Source organism: Notothenia coriiceps, unplaced genomic scaffold, assembly GCF_000735185.1.
Source record: "Notothenia coriiceps isolate Sejong01 unplaced genomic scaffold, NC01 NC01_scaffold00037250, whole genome shotgun sequence".
NCBI lineage: Eukaryota > Metazoa > Chordata > Actinopteri > Perciformes > Nototheniidae > Notothenia > Notothenia coriiceps.
In genome coordinates, this window is record NW_011369951.1 from 9,613,935 (window position 1) to 9,626,507 (window position 12,573).

General features: G+C 38.9%; 2 protein-coding genes across 4 annotated transcripts in view; one reads left to right on the plus strand and one right to left on the minus strand.

Annotated features, from left to right (window-relative positions):
- tia1 (TIA1 cytotoxic granule-associated RNA binding protein) overlaps window positions 1-8,683 on the minus strand; it is a 13,945-nt gene extending 5,262 nt beyond the window's left edge. Inside the window, exons 1-11 of one of the 2 annotated variants that reach the window (XM_010796183.1) lie at window positions 8,482-8,683; window positions 7,098-7,194; window positions 6,194-6,292; window positions 4,495-4,549; window positions 3,626-3,713; window positions 3,091-3,166; window positions 2,829-2,934; window positions 2,447-2,545; window positions 1,928-2,012; window positions 1,688-1,826; window positions 1,373-1,524 (exon numbers count right to left, since the gene is read on the minus strand). In XM_010796183.1, the coding sequence (XP_010794485.1) occupies window positions 1,373-1,524; window positions 1,688-1,826; window positions 1,928-2,012; window positions 2,447-2,545; window positions 2,829-2,934; window positions 3,091-3,166; window positions 3,626-3,713; window positions 4,495-4,549; window positions 6,194-6,292; window positions 7,098-7,194; window positions 8,482-8,507 (1,022 nt within the window). In that variant the 5' untranslated portion in view covers window positions 8,508-8,683. Of the gene's footprint in view, window positions 1-1,372; window positions 1,528-1,687; window positions 1,827-1,927; window positions 2,013-2,446; window positions 2,546-2,828; window positions 2,935-3,090; window positions 3,167-3,625; window positions 3,714-4,494; window positions 4,550-6,193; window positions 6,293-7,097; window positions 7,195-8,481 lie in introns of both variants that reach the window. The other variant, XM_010796182.1, reaches the window with a different exon arrangement.
- LOC104966875 (secretory carrier-associated membrane protein 1) overlaps window positions 1-12,573 on the plus strand; it is a 397,416-nt gene that overhangs the window by 221,542 nt on the left and 163,301 nt on the right. The window lies entirely within an intron of this gene.

Sequence of the window (12,573 nt, forward strand, 5' to 3'; positions counted from 1 at the left end):
TGGCTGTGAGGCATCTTGGGTCTTTGTATGGACAGTGGACAGGGTGGACTGTACACATGACTGTTGTTTTAAGGCAGATGTTTTTTGAATTGTGAGGACAATGTGTGCTCATATTGATTTATTTATATATATATTTATATATATTACTCTATCTATCTATCATTACGAGATGGATAGATAGATGAGATTGAGAGCTCTGTTTCCAGCCCTGAGTCTATTTAATTTATTGTCTTTGTTGTGTTGATTTAATTAATTTAATTAATTTGTTTATTTATTATATATCATTTATATATTTAATATTATTTTTCACATTTCATTTGCATATGTTGAATGTTCAATAAAAAGTTCTGTCTTTGAAAGGATGTTACTAGAATTATAATGATATATTATCATTATGTCAGTGGGTCCTAAAATGGTCTTACAATGGTGCCGACAATATTATCGTTTATCGCAATAATTTCCAGGAACATTTATCGTCCAACAAAATTATTTATCGTGACAGGCCTAATGTTGTGTTATATTTGTCAATTTATTGAGGCTATTTCCCTACATTTCAAAACTTTGTATTTGTATTCAAGTGCAACACCAGCACCCTATAGACTGATACAGATTTAGCTTGCAGTCCGATTTCTATCAGGCAAACAGAGAGGCCAATATGTGATGAAAAATAAATACATTTATTTTGTTCGATTTAGATTTGATCCCGTTAACACACATTTGCAGTGGAGGGATTTAACAAACAGCTGCTTTTCTACATTCAGATGAATTCAAAACATTAATCAACATACATTTAATTTATTATTTGCATTGTATGTGTATTATATATACAAGGAGCTCCAGCTTAAGCCGCTTCAATTAGACTAGACACATACAAAAGTCCAAGGAATTGTCAGGACTTTTGCTCATGTAAAAGAATGAGCAAATAGGTGATGTTATGGGCAATACAACAGGACGTATACTGTTATACTGAAAGAGATTGTCAACAGTGAAGACAACATGAAAGATGATGATAAAAAAGGTGCAGAAGTTTCTTCAATCCCCAACACACATCTAGTGAAGCCATTTCCACTGCATACCCTCTGCTCACCGTGGTAAATAGATGTAAATATTGTTATTATGTAGGCAGAACAAAATAGTCCCATATTCAGAAATTAAGCTTCTCCTGTTGCTCGTATCCCTAAGTGAGGGAGAGCATGTTAACCCGCTTTCTATTGGGAAAACAATCAAAGTGTGATATAAATAGATAACACCCATTTGGTGTTGCTGTGGTGATAGCAGACAAACTGGCTTAGAGAAAGAAATGAACAAGATGGCTGCATGAAAACAAGATTCACAAGTAATGATTTGTGCTGTGGTCACCTCTGGTACTCACTTGTAGCCCTGCTGATCCCAGGTCTGCCCGTACACTCCGTAGCTGGGCACCTGCCATCCGTTGGGCACATACTGCCCAATCTGCTGTGCAGCTGTGTTGCTGTACCACTGACCCCACTGACTGTAGGGCTGCGCTGCGAAGCTCACCGTGTTCTGCTGACATACAAATTCATATTTCAGGAGGAGGCAGAGTATCACGTTGCACCACAGTGAAGTGAACCAGCAGTGAAGCAGGGTTCCTTTAATATAAGCAGTGCAGGATGGTGACTGCAGAAAAATAAATAAATGATGTGTGGGGGAATCTCCTGGTGCTTACCTGGGGCATCTGTACCTGCTGAATGGGGCTCACAATGTCTGTTGTTTCTTTGCCCCAATAACACTTAACAACATAGCCCTCTATGGATGTGCCGTTGACGGAGACAATGGCATGAGCAGCTGCTTCATGGGAGTTGAACCTGCGCGCACAGAAAGGAGATTAAATCTGATCAAAACATACGAGCATGATGACTTAATGTGAGGTTTTTTGAGTGACAGGTTAATCTGCAAGTCAGCTTACCTCACAAATGAGTAGCCTTTGTCTGGGAAAACACGGATTTCCATTATTTGGCCAAAAGGTGAGAAGGTCTGTCTCATGGTTTGCTCTGCGAAAAAGAGACGAATATTTAAAAGATGATTTTCACATGTGCCTCTACATAAGGGTGCTGCAATCAATTAGTCATTATTGGTGACAGGCTGATCATTTTCAAATATAGCCAGTTATGCGCGGTTTAAATCGTAATGGTTGATTTAGCAGCTTTTCAGAGCCTTTTAGTAATTATATTTCTTGAGAGCAACTAGCAACGAAATCAAAAGCAAAAAAAAACACTAGCGATAAATAATAAATAGTTGAGTCTTTGTAAAATGTCTACATGCACAGTAAAGAATAATATTGTTTCTGTTGAATATCTGTACATATAACTACATTTTTCTAAATTGTTTGTGCATGCTGTCAATTAACACCAAATATTTGAAGTGGGACCTGAGAAATGTGGTCCCCCTTTAACTCTCTAATATGCAGCTTAATCTTATAACTCACCTGTGAGTCCTGTTGTGACCCCCCCGCAGTAGACGGTGCAGTTGCTGGGGCTGGACTGGTTGACCACCTCGTCAAAAGAGAGCTGCTTGGCATTGGTGGCTAAAAGAAAAGATTAGAGCCGTTTTTTATTCATTTTATGTCTCAAGATATCTATTGTACAATACAACTGTGTGCATCTACTGTATGTGCTGAATGAACCATCTGATATATGGATTGTATTATTCAGACAAAGACAAGTGTTCATTGGAAGAAAACAATATCAAATGGAAGTGGGTCCTTTTATGTTGTCAGGTGCCAGAGTAAATCTGGAAAACCTTTGGACTGCAAGGAGAGTTCAAATGCAGTCCATCGATTGTCTTTTATTTACTTCCAGTGTACTTACTCTCATTTGTAGTTTTAGGAGCAGGCTTCCTTGTGGCCCAGTTGGTCCTGATCTGCCGTCCTCCCAGCCACTGTCCTCCCATCTGCTGGATGGCATTCTCTGCATCCTGGTTACACAGAAAGAATACACACCAACGTGAGTCAAAGACACCGAACACATAACGTCTCACTGTATGTAAACCCGGAGCTTCAACTGAGTCAACAATCAGAGCCTGCTAATGTTTCTCAGTCCTCTAACACATGGGCATTACTGGCACACTTACCCATTTGTTGAAGAAGGAGACAAAGCCATAGCCTTTAGATTTACCTGTGGCCATGTCTTTCACCACTCGACAATCCCTGTGACAAATATAAAAACACAGTTAGTCAAGACATTCAGTGTATGGTTTGACTATCATGATATTATTTAGCATTATTTGAGTTGTCTATATGGAAGGGTTTAGGGTCTATACCTAAACTGCACAGTAGCATTTCTTATGATACACTATAGCATGTTATTGTAAATTATTATTTTTGGCAACAATTCCAATTAAATACAAAAAAACACTGAATATGTCTGCTAACAAGTATATGTGTGTATTCATAGCCTGATATATTCTTTGTCCTTGCAATAAATTAAAATACATATAATACAATAGCAAACGTGGAAAGATAAAACCCAGCAACACAACACATTCATACACATTTACTAAAAATGCCGATGGTGTAGCACGGCTGATCTGAATAAGCGATATAGAATAACATACAAAAGAAATTAAGAATCCCACACACAAATAATGATCATGAGAATATACTTACGATATTTTCCCAAATGGAGCAAAAGCTGCTTTAATGTCATCTGTTGTGATTTCAGGACTTAGATCTCCAACAAAGACATGGAAGTGACCTAAAAAAACAACATACATTCAAATATGTATTCATACAAACAATTATTTAACACAAAGTAAAGTAGTAAAGTAAAAACACACATAGCATGACGAGTAAAAGAGTATTGTTTTGTAGAGCATTAATTAAGGAATATACAAGATGCTAGGCATTAAACAGAAATAAAAAACAAACCTATTATTTGTGCATTTCTGTAGCTCTGAAAGACACGTTTTTTTATTATAAAAACTAGGGTATAAGAACAGTATAAATATGTTCCACGTTATAACCCCTTAAACCTTGAAGAAGAAACCACAGTAATAATGAAGGACTCACTGCTTGTGTCTTTCTTTTGGCTGGTTGGCGTTGTGGCCCAGTTGACCTTGACCTCCTGAAAGAGAGACAGAGCGAGGGAAGAGGNGCTGAACACGTTTTACAAATCGCAATCCGCGCCTCTTTCTCTGATATTTTTAAATATCTCCAAGCGGCAGACATGTTGGCTGTGAGCCAGCCGCGAGCATGGTCACGCGCCGTGCTTGTCGCCGCGTTTTGATTACGTCATCACAACAACACGTTAGCTTACCAACATAACCCTGTTCTCTGACATTCGGTGATATGTTTTCGGTGCTAGAACCCTTTCGGCCGAAAGCCGAAAGGGCCTTTTTAACCATTTTCGGCCGATAATTTTCGGCGGCCGAATATTCGGTGCATCCCTAATAAAAACTGTATAAGAACAGTATAAATATGTTCAACGTTATAACCCCTTAAACCTTGAAGAATAACAGTAATAATGAAGGACTCACTGCTTGTGTCTTTCTTTTGGCTGGTTGGCGTTGTGGCCCAGTTGACCTTGACCTCCTGAAAGAGAGACAGAGCGAGGGAAGAGGAAACAAGGTGAGAAGGGAAGTTTCCTTGCAGAAGAGAGGAAGGTGCTTTTTCTTTGATGAGGTTTTGTCACACACCAGTTTTACTTTAATATTCTGTGATTGAGAACTTTTTTAAATAAGGTGGTCTCTGTATGCAATTAGTGGGGTTTTAAACCAACACTACAAATTGATTTATCTAAGTTTACAAACCTTTGCATTAATTAAAATAGCAAAACAAATACAGTGGAGAATATAAAAAGGGATATCAAGGTTTCACCTTCATAATCAGGAACATTTCAATCTAGTAAAAATTTGGAGAAAAACTGTAGGAAGTAAGGTCCAAATAACAAGGGACTTACAAACAAGTGATTTTTACGAACTTGTTATACTCCTCAAATGGTCCTTCAATACCTGTTGAGGATAAAATATTTTCAACTGAATGTATTTCTCTTGAAGTTGCTCTTACGTGGATTCTACGTGGAAATAACTTTGCAGAAGAACACATAGCAGTAAAGAAGTAAGGGGACAGAAGAGCATCCATTAAAGTCACATGTAGCATGATTACACAGCAGGGCCATGTTAACTCAGTCAGACAGAGGGCAAGCTCACTCAAGGAAATCTTAATAAAAGCCCAAACAGCTCCATGTTAACATCTATGCAAACACACACACATGTAAGTTATCAGTTTATTTGCATGTAGTGTTTAGTATTTGTTGTAACAGTGCGGTGACAACTCACTTAACACACATGTTGTTGAAAGACAATTTAAGCTTTAGAAAACGCTTTTACAATCTTATTTCTCTGTGTAAAATGTCAAAACTCAGAGTTATATTATGCAGCATCCATTCAGGTCATAAAATAAACATTATTTTAGCTAATTTTGCAAGTTAAAATAGGAAACAACCAACTAATTTCAGCTTCTCTGGTGTGGATATGTGTTGGTTTTAGTTTTCTACAATATAAAACAAATCATTATTGAGATTTAAGCCATTCATTAGACAAACAAGACATTTCAAAATGTCAATTTTGGCTTTTTCAATACTCTAATATAGATCAGACAATGTGCAATGAGAGCAATATAGCTCAAATAGATGTTTTTTTAAATATTTATAGTTTTTGTGCCTGTTCAAAGCATTTCAATTAGTCTTGATTAAATTATTAATGGTGACAATATCTGCAAAATTCATAATTTACTTGTCCATTTTAAAAAGTTAAATACAATTCTAAAAATATATTTTTCTGAATCATATAGCCTTTTAAAATGGTAATCTAATGACTGATTATTTTTAAATCCATTACAGATTTTGTGTATCGAATCCAATCACTTTGTGGAGGATCTACAGACTTGTCTCAATTTGAAGTAAAAACAAAGGCTGGCATTCTAGAGAAATTAGAAAATATGTTTTAAAAAGACTGAGATACTGCGATAACATGACAGAGATCGGTGTGGTCATTTCAGACTGTGCGCAGTAGAGTAATGTGCACAGGGGACTAAACCAAATTAAGTGAAGTGGAGCAGGAACAGGGATGTGAGATAAGGTCTAAAAAAGATACAAGTTTTTTCCAGCCGCTTCATTTCACCCCTGCCCACCCAGCCTCACTGTAGTGGACTCACCCAGGAGATATGATAGCTTACCTTACCCAGAATTTTCCGACCGTTCATGGCTGCGATTGTGGCCGTGGCATGTCTATGCTCATAGAACTCCACAAAGCAGTACGGATCATGACCTGCTGTCTGGAGGGGGCAGGAAACAGATATTATTCAGAGGCATAGTCAATGTTTTTTATTGTTAAAAGGGAAGAAAACAAGCACTTTTGTTGATTGCTGGAGGGGTGTGACAGTGTTTGATTGACAGCAGAGACCCGGGTTACACCATAGACAATGTAAGACCATGTCAACAAACATGCACAATAACTTACATTGTGTAGCTAGTTATTGAAGAGCAGGACCAAAACAGAACTTATCAGGCAAAAGAGACATTGCGTCTACTTTAAAATGTTGGCAATAAGCTAACTAGGCTGCAAAATTATAGTTTTTATAGTTTTCCAGGCAGTACTTAATTGGATTTATCGAAATCAAAAAGTATCCGTCTACAATACCAGATAGATAGTCCGTCAAACTAATGAAAACATAGTAGGCTGAATAGGGATGCAAATTTGTGATACCAATTTGATGGGTGGAAAAGCGGGCCTACACATGATTTACATCATAGATATGTATAATGTAACGTACAAAAAAGTGGGACTTTAAAGTTTCTTTGGCCATTATACAAGATGACAGAATTATATTTTGTTAATCCAGATAATCCCAGATGCTGGAATAAATGTGGATTTTTCGGGAAGAACGTCAGAGGAGATAAGGAAGCGACTCAATCAGATCATAAGGTCGAGGAGAAAAGTGTTCATGTATGAACTCTCATACGACAGTTGTCCTCGGATCGTACTACCAAATGTGTCCGCTGTAACCAAACTATCTTCTCAAGTAAGCAAGGAAGAACAAGCACACAAAAAAAAGTGAATACGATGAAAAATTAACTCACATCTACTATCATTTTACAGCTCTTGCAGGGTCCAATCTGGCCAAACAGCTCCAGGATGAGGGCCTCTGTCACGTCCCGGGACAGATTCCCCACATACCTACAATGGACAGAAGACAGACAATACTGTTAGCCGTTTTGTGATGTAACTGAAGATTTGACATCTTCTGCGGGTGCTGAAGCAGGGTCAAGCTTTTCCTTCAATTATTACTGTGGTGACTAAATGAAAATCCGGCCTGGGACATAAATATCAAGTTGTTCAGCAGATCTGGGAGTGGGTTTGTTAATTGTTTTGGTTTTGAAGGTAAAAGGGTGTTTGCCTCCCCGGTGGCCAACCTAATTATTCTCAAACTGCGTTGAGTTAGTATCTATTACCCGAGTTTGCCTCAGTAGAATAAAGGGCTGTTGGTCAGTTTGTTGTTTTGTGTTGTCATGCTTTGGGTTGTAACATACAAAGTCATTTTTTAAATCCAATATCCCATAGAATCTTATCATAAGAAATGTATGGATGTGTGAATGCCAAAACTACACATTTACACACAAAAAATAAACAAATACCCAGAGGTAATCACTCCTCCCTCTGGATTCAATTACATGTCTCAAGATGATACCATTTCAAGGACGTTCATTGCAAAATATTCTTTAGTCTGCATTAAATAAGCTAGACATAAAGTGCAAGTAGGGACATCTAAGATATTTTAATGTCTGCGGCTGACCTTGTGTCACAACACTGCTGGGTTTTAAGAGATGTAATTTAATCTAAACCAGGTAACTAAAATAACCCGTTAACCAAATAAACACATTAACATCAGTATTAGATTATTTTGAGAAGGGTACTGGTAACAGAGCTATCCATTCAAGTAGTCTACTAGGCCTGTGAATAAATGTCTCCCATGAAACTCTATGGATGATGGCACACCAAACTCCATAGAAAAATCAGGCAATTCAGTGTTCTCCTGTTCATCGTCCGACTAACAACAGTCTCTGATACATATGGCTAGTCTGTGCAATACAAAATTGCATTCGGCCTACAAAAAACACATCACATTGTATAGAAATTAATTATTATTGAATGTTCCTTTGTGAGCAGTGTGTATCCCATGTACACATAGTGTATGGTTCCTACGCGTTAATTTGATCCATTTCTGGATTCACTTATGAATGAGCCGAATATTCCAGATGTGAGATAATTACGATGTATTAAGATGTTTTTAAGTCGTATTTAGGATACACCACATACACTCAAAATATATTTCTTATTGAGCATATGGTGCAAATCTCTCCGTTTTGAGACTGTAATTCGGTGTATCGATGCTAATTTAGCTACGTGACGGATACAAGAGGCTAGCTAACGGTAACGCAGACACACTTACACACACACACTTACAGGGTTTTGGGCTGGTCATCGTCCATTCTGTTTTAACTTGCTGGCCGAGAACAAGTCGCAAACCCTGAGCGCAAATCCACGACTGTCTCAGGCAGTTGCCCGCGACACCGTCAGGTTATTTTAATGCGCAGTATGAAGTGATAACCCTCCGATGTGTTAGCTCCGGAGTGAACAATGGGCAGCCGACAAAGATGGCGGAACGACCGGGGCCGAACCTCACGCGCATGCGCAGCCTCCCAACCAAACACAACATCAAGACATGTTACAAAATACTGTCAAGTGAATACAAAATACATGTTCCACACGTTTCTTATGTATGAATATAGTACCATTTATAATAGTCTATTTTCTACGTTTTTTATAAACAATATGAGCAGTACATTAATATTGTACCATTAAACAGGCAAAAAAACAGACTGCTTCTTTATATTGTTTTTATTTAATTACCCACTCAAAGCATTATGTGGTTTACTCCCCTCTGAGATTCTGTCCTCAGGATGGTACTTCATTGCGCGATGATATCATCATTTTAACATGTTTACGAGAATCATACCTGCCCAAGTGTTCTATACTGTACTGTACACTGCTCCTTGTACTAGGCTCTTAGTAAAATGATGGGTTAAATGCAGAGATCAAATGTCACTGTGTGTGCTGTGTGCATGTGTGTGTGCGTGTGCGTGTGCGTGTGTGTGTGTGACCATTAAAGAGGGTTTCATCCTCCAATTCTAATATATAATGTCACATCTATGTTTAATATATTAACATGTAAATTCACCAACACATTTTTTCCCTTGTTTTACGAAATGTAAATGATCTGGGGCCGTATTCACAAAGCATTTTATCTTACCGCTAGGAGTGCTCCTAACAAGCGCTAAAACATTTTACGTAGGAGTTTTTTCTTAAAAGTTATTCACAAAGCCGCTGAGACCTACTCATACTTAGGATAAATCACTAAGAGTGAACTAAGAGTGACGCGCCGTTGCTATGGATTACGTCGATTCTCGTGCATGAGTTTAGAAGCGGTCAGTACGGTGATTGGTTGTTCAGAGCAGGCGGTCTCGGTGAAACTCATCCGCAACATCCCACAAACGAGCCCACTAAATCACCGAAAAACAAGGAAATAGCCTAGGCTAGAAATGTATTCCTATCAAATAGTTATGGACAGTGCAGTTAGCAGAATACACGCATGATGACAAGTTTGTGCAGACCACGATAATGACGTTGTATATGCACGTTAAAGAGAGAGAGCAAACAATAAAAATACGTAAATTGCATTAAATCGAGGAGGCAATTAAAAGCACCCTGCAAACTATTATCCAATGAGCATATTTCCAGCACTTAAACACTTTCAATAACAGCCCATACCGCCGTTCAAGTCCCCCTATCATGATGAATGAAAACAATCTGCGTGTTGATGGAATGTACTTTCTTTCCATTGACGAACACGTCCTCATCTTTTGATGGCGCAATTATTTTTATGTGCGTCCTGTCAATAGCACCGACCGCACCGGGCATACCTGCAATTGCCATGAAGTTGGCTTTGATCCTGTGTAGTTGTTGATTGTCCAAAGGAAACCGGATAAACTGTTGGATGATATGTGGTCTAGAGAGCGCGTTGATGGTTTGGTTTATGGCACGGCTGACTGATGGTTGCGATATTCCTAAATCGTCGGCATTGCAAAGTTGCATTTTCCCTGTTGCTAAATATCGTAGTGTTGCCAAACATTTTATTTCCGGACTAATCGGGTTATTCCTGTTAGTCGCGGGTTATTGCATCCCGCACTAATTCCACAACAAGTTTGATACCCTCACGATTTAGCCTATATCTCTTGATCAATTCACAGTCTTCCATTGTCTCCAAAACATTTCGTCTCTCAGCCATTTTCAGATTCTTTGTGAATAGGTCTTACTGAGTTAGGAGTCCTCTCGAGGACTTTTAAGCTCTCCCAGACTTAGGTGCTACTTTTAGGCCTAAAATACTTTGTGAATTGCTCTTAGTGAATAAAATTAGGAGTCCTAAATTTAAGACTGACACGCCCATTATGCTTAGGAGTTTCTCCTAAATTCGCCAGTTAGGAGCTACTTTTAGCCCTAAGATCCTACAAAGCATTTTATCTTACCTCTAGGAGTGCTCCTAACTCGCGCTAAAACATTTTACGTAGGAGTTTTTTCTTAAAAGTTATTCACAAAGCAGCTGAGACCTACTCATACTAAGGATAAATCACTAAGAGTGACGCGCTGTTGCTATGGATGACGTCGCATTCTCGTGCATGAGTTTAGAAGCGGTCAGTACGATGATTGGTTGTTCAGAGCAGGCGGTCTCGGTGAAACTCATCCGCAACATCCCACAAACGAGCCCACTAAATCACCGAAAAACAAGGAAATAGCCTAGGCTAGAAATGTATTCCTATCAAATAGTTATGGACAGTGCAGTTAGCAGAATACACGCATGATGACAAGTTTGTGCAGACCACGATAATGACGTTGTATATGCACGTTAAAGAGAGAGAGCAAACAATAAAAATACGTAAATTGCATTAAATCGAGGAGGCAATTAAAAGCACCCTGCAAACTATTATCCAATGAGCATATTTCCAGCACTTAAACACTTTCAATAAAAGCCCATACCGCCGTTCAAGTCCCCCTATCATGATGAATGAAAACAATCTGCGTGTTGATGGAATGTACTTTCTTTCTATTGACGAACACGTCCTCATCTTTTGATGGCGCAATTATTTTTATGTGCGTCCCGTCAATAGCACCGACCACACCGGGCATACCTGCATTGCCATGAAGTTGGCTTTGATCCTGTGTAGTTGTTGATTGTCCAAAGGAAACCGGATAAACTGTTGGATGATATGTGGTCTAGAGAGCGCGTTGATGGTTTGGTTTATGGCACGGCTGACTGATAGTTGCGATATCCCTAAATCGTCGGCATTGCAAAGTTGCATATTCCCTGTTGCTAAATATCGTAGTGTTGCCAAACATTTTATTTCCGGACTAATCGGGTTATTGCATCCCGCACTAATTCCACAACAAGTTTGATACCCTCACGATTTAGCCTATATCTCTTGATCAATTCAGTCTTCCATTGTCTCCAAGACATTTCGTCTCGCAACCATTTTCAGATTCTTTGTGAATAGGTCTTACTGAGTTAGGAGTCCTCTCGAGGACTTTTAAGCTCTCCCAGACTTAGGTGCTACTTTTAGGCCTAAAATACTTTGTGAATTGCTCTTAGTGAATACAATTAGGGGTCCTAAATTTAAGACTGACACGCCCATTATGTTTAGGAGTTTCTCCTAAATTCGCCAGTTAAGAGCTACTTTTACCCCTAAGATCCTTTGTGAATACGGCCCCAGAACATCATCAGGAGAGGACTCTTTAAAGTAGAGACACTACATACTGATATACACCTGGGGCCGTATTCACAAAGCATTTTATCTTACCGCTAGGAGTGCTCCTAACTCGCGCTAAAACATTTTACGTAGGAGTTTTTTCTTAAAAGTTATTCACAAAGCCGCTGAGACCTACTCATATAAGGATAAATCACTAAGAGTGACGCGCCGTTGCTATGGATTACGTCGATTCTCGTGCATGAGTTTAGAAGCGGTCAGTACGGTGATTGGTTGTTCAGAGCAGACGGTCTCGGTGAAACTCATCCGCAACATCCCACAAACGAGCCCACTAAATCACCGAAAAACAAGGAAATAGCCTAGGCTAGAAATGTATTCCTATCAAATAGTTATGGACAGTGCAGTTAGCAGAATACACGCATGATGACAAGTTTGTGCAGACCACGATAATGACGTTGTATATGCACGTTAAAGAGAGAGAGCAAACAATAGAAATACGTAAATTGCATTAAATCAAGGAGGCAATTAAAAGCACCCTGCAAACTATTATCCAATGAGCATATTTCCAGCACTTAAACACTTTCAATAACAGCCCATACCGCCGTTCAAGTCCCCCTATCATGATGAATGAAAACAATCTGCGTGTTGATGGAATGTACTTTCTTTCGATTGACGAACACGTCCTCATCTTTTGATGGCGCGATTATTTTTATGTGCGTCCCGTCAATAGCACCGACCA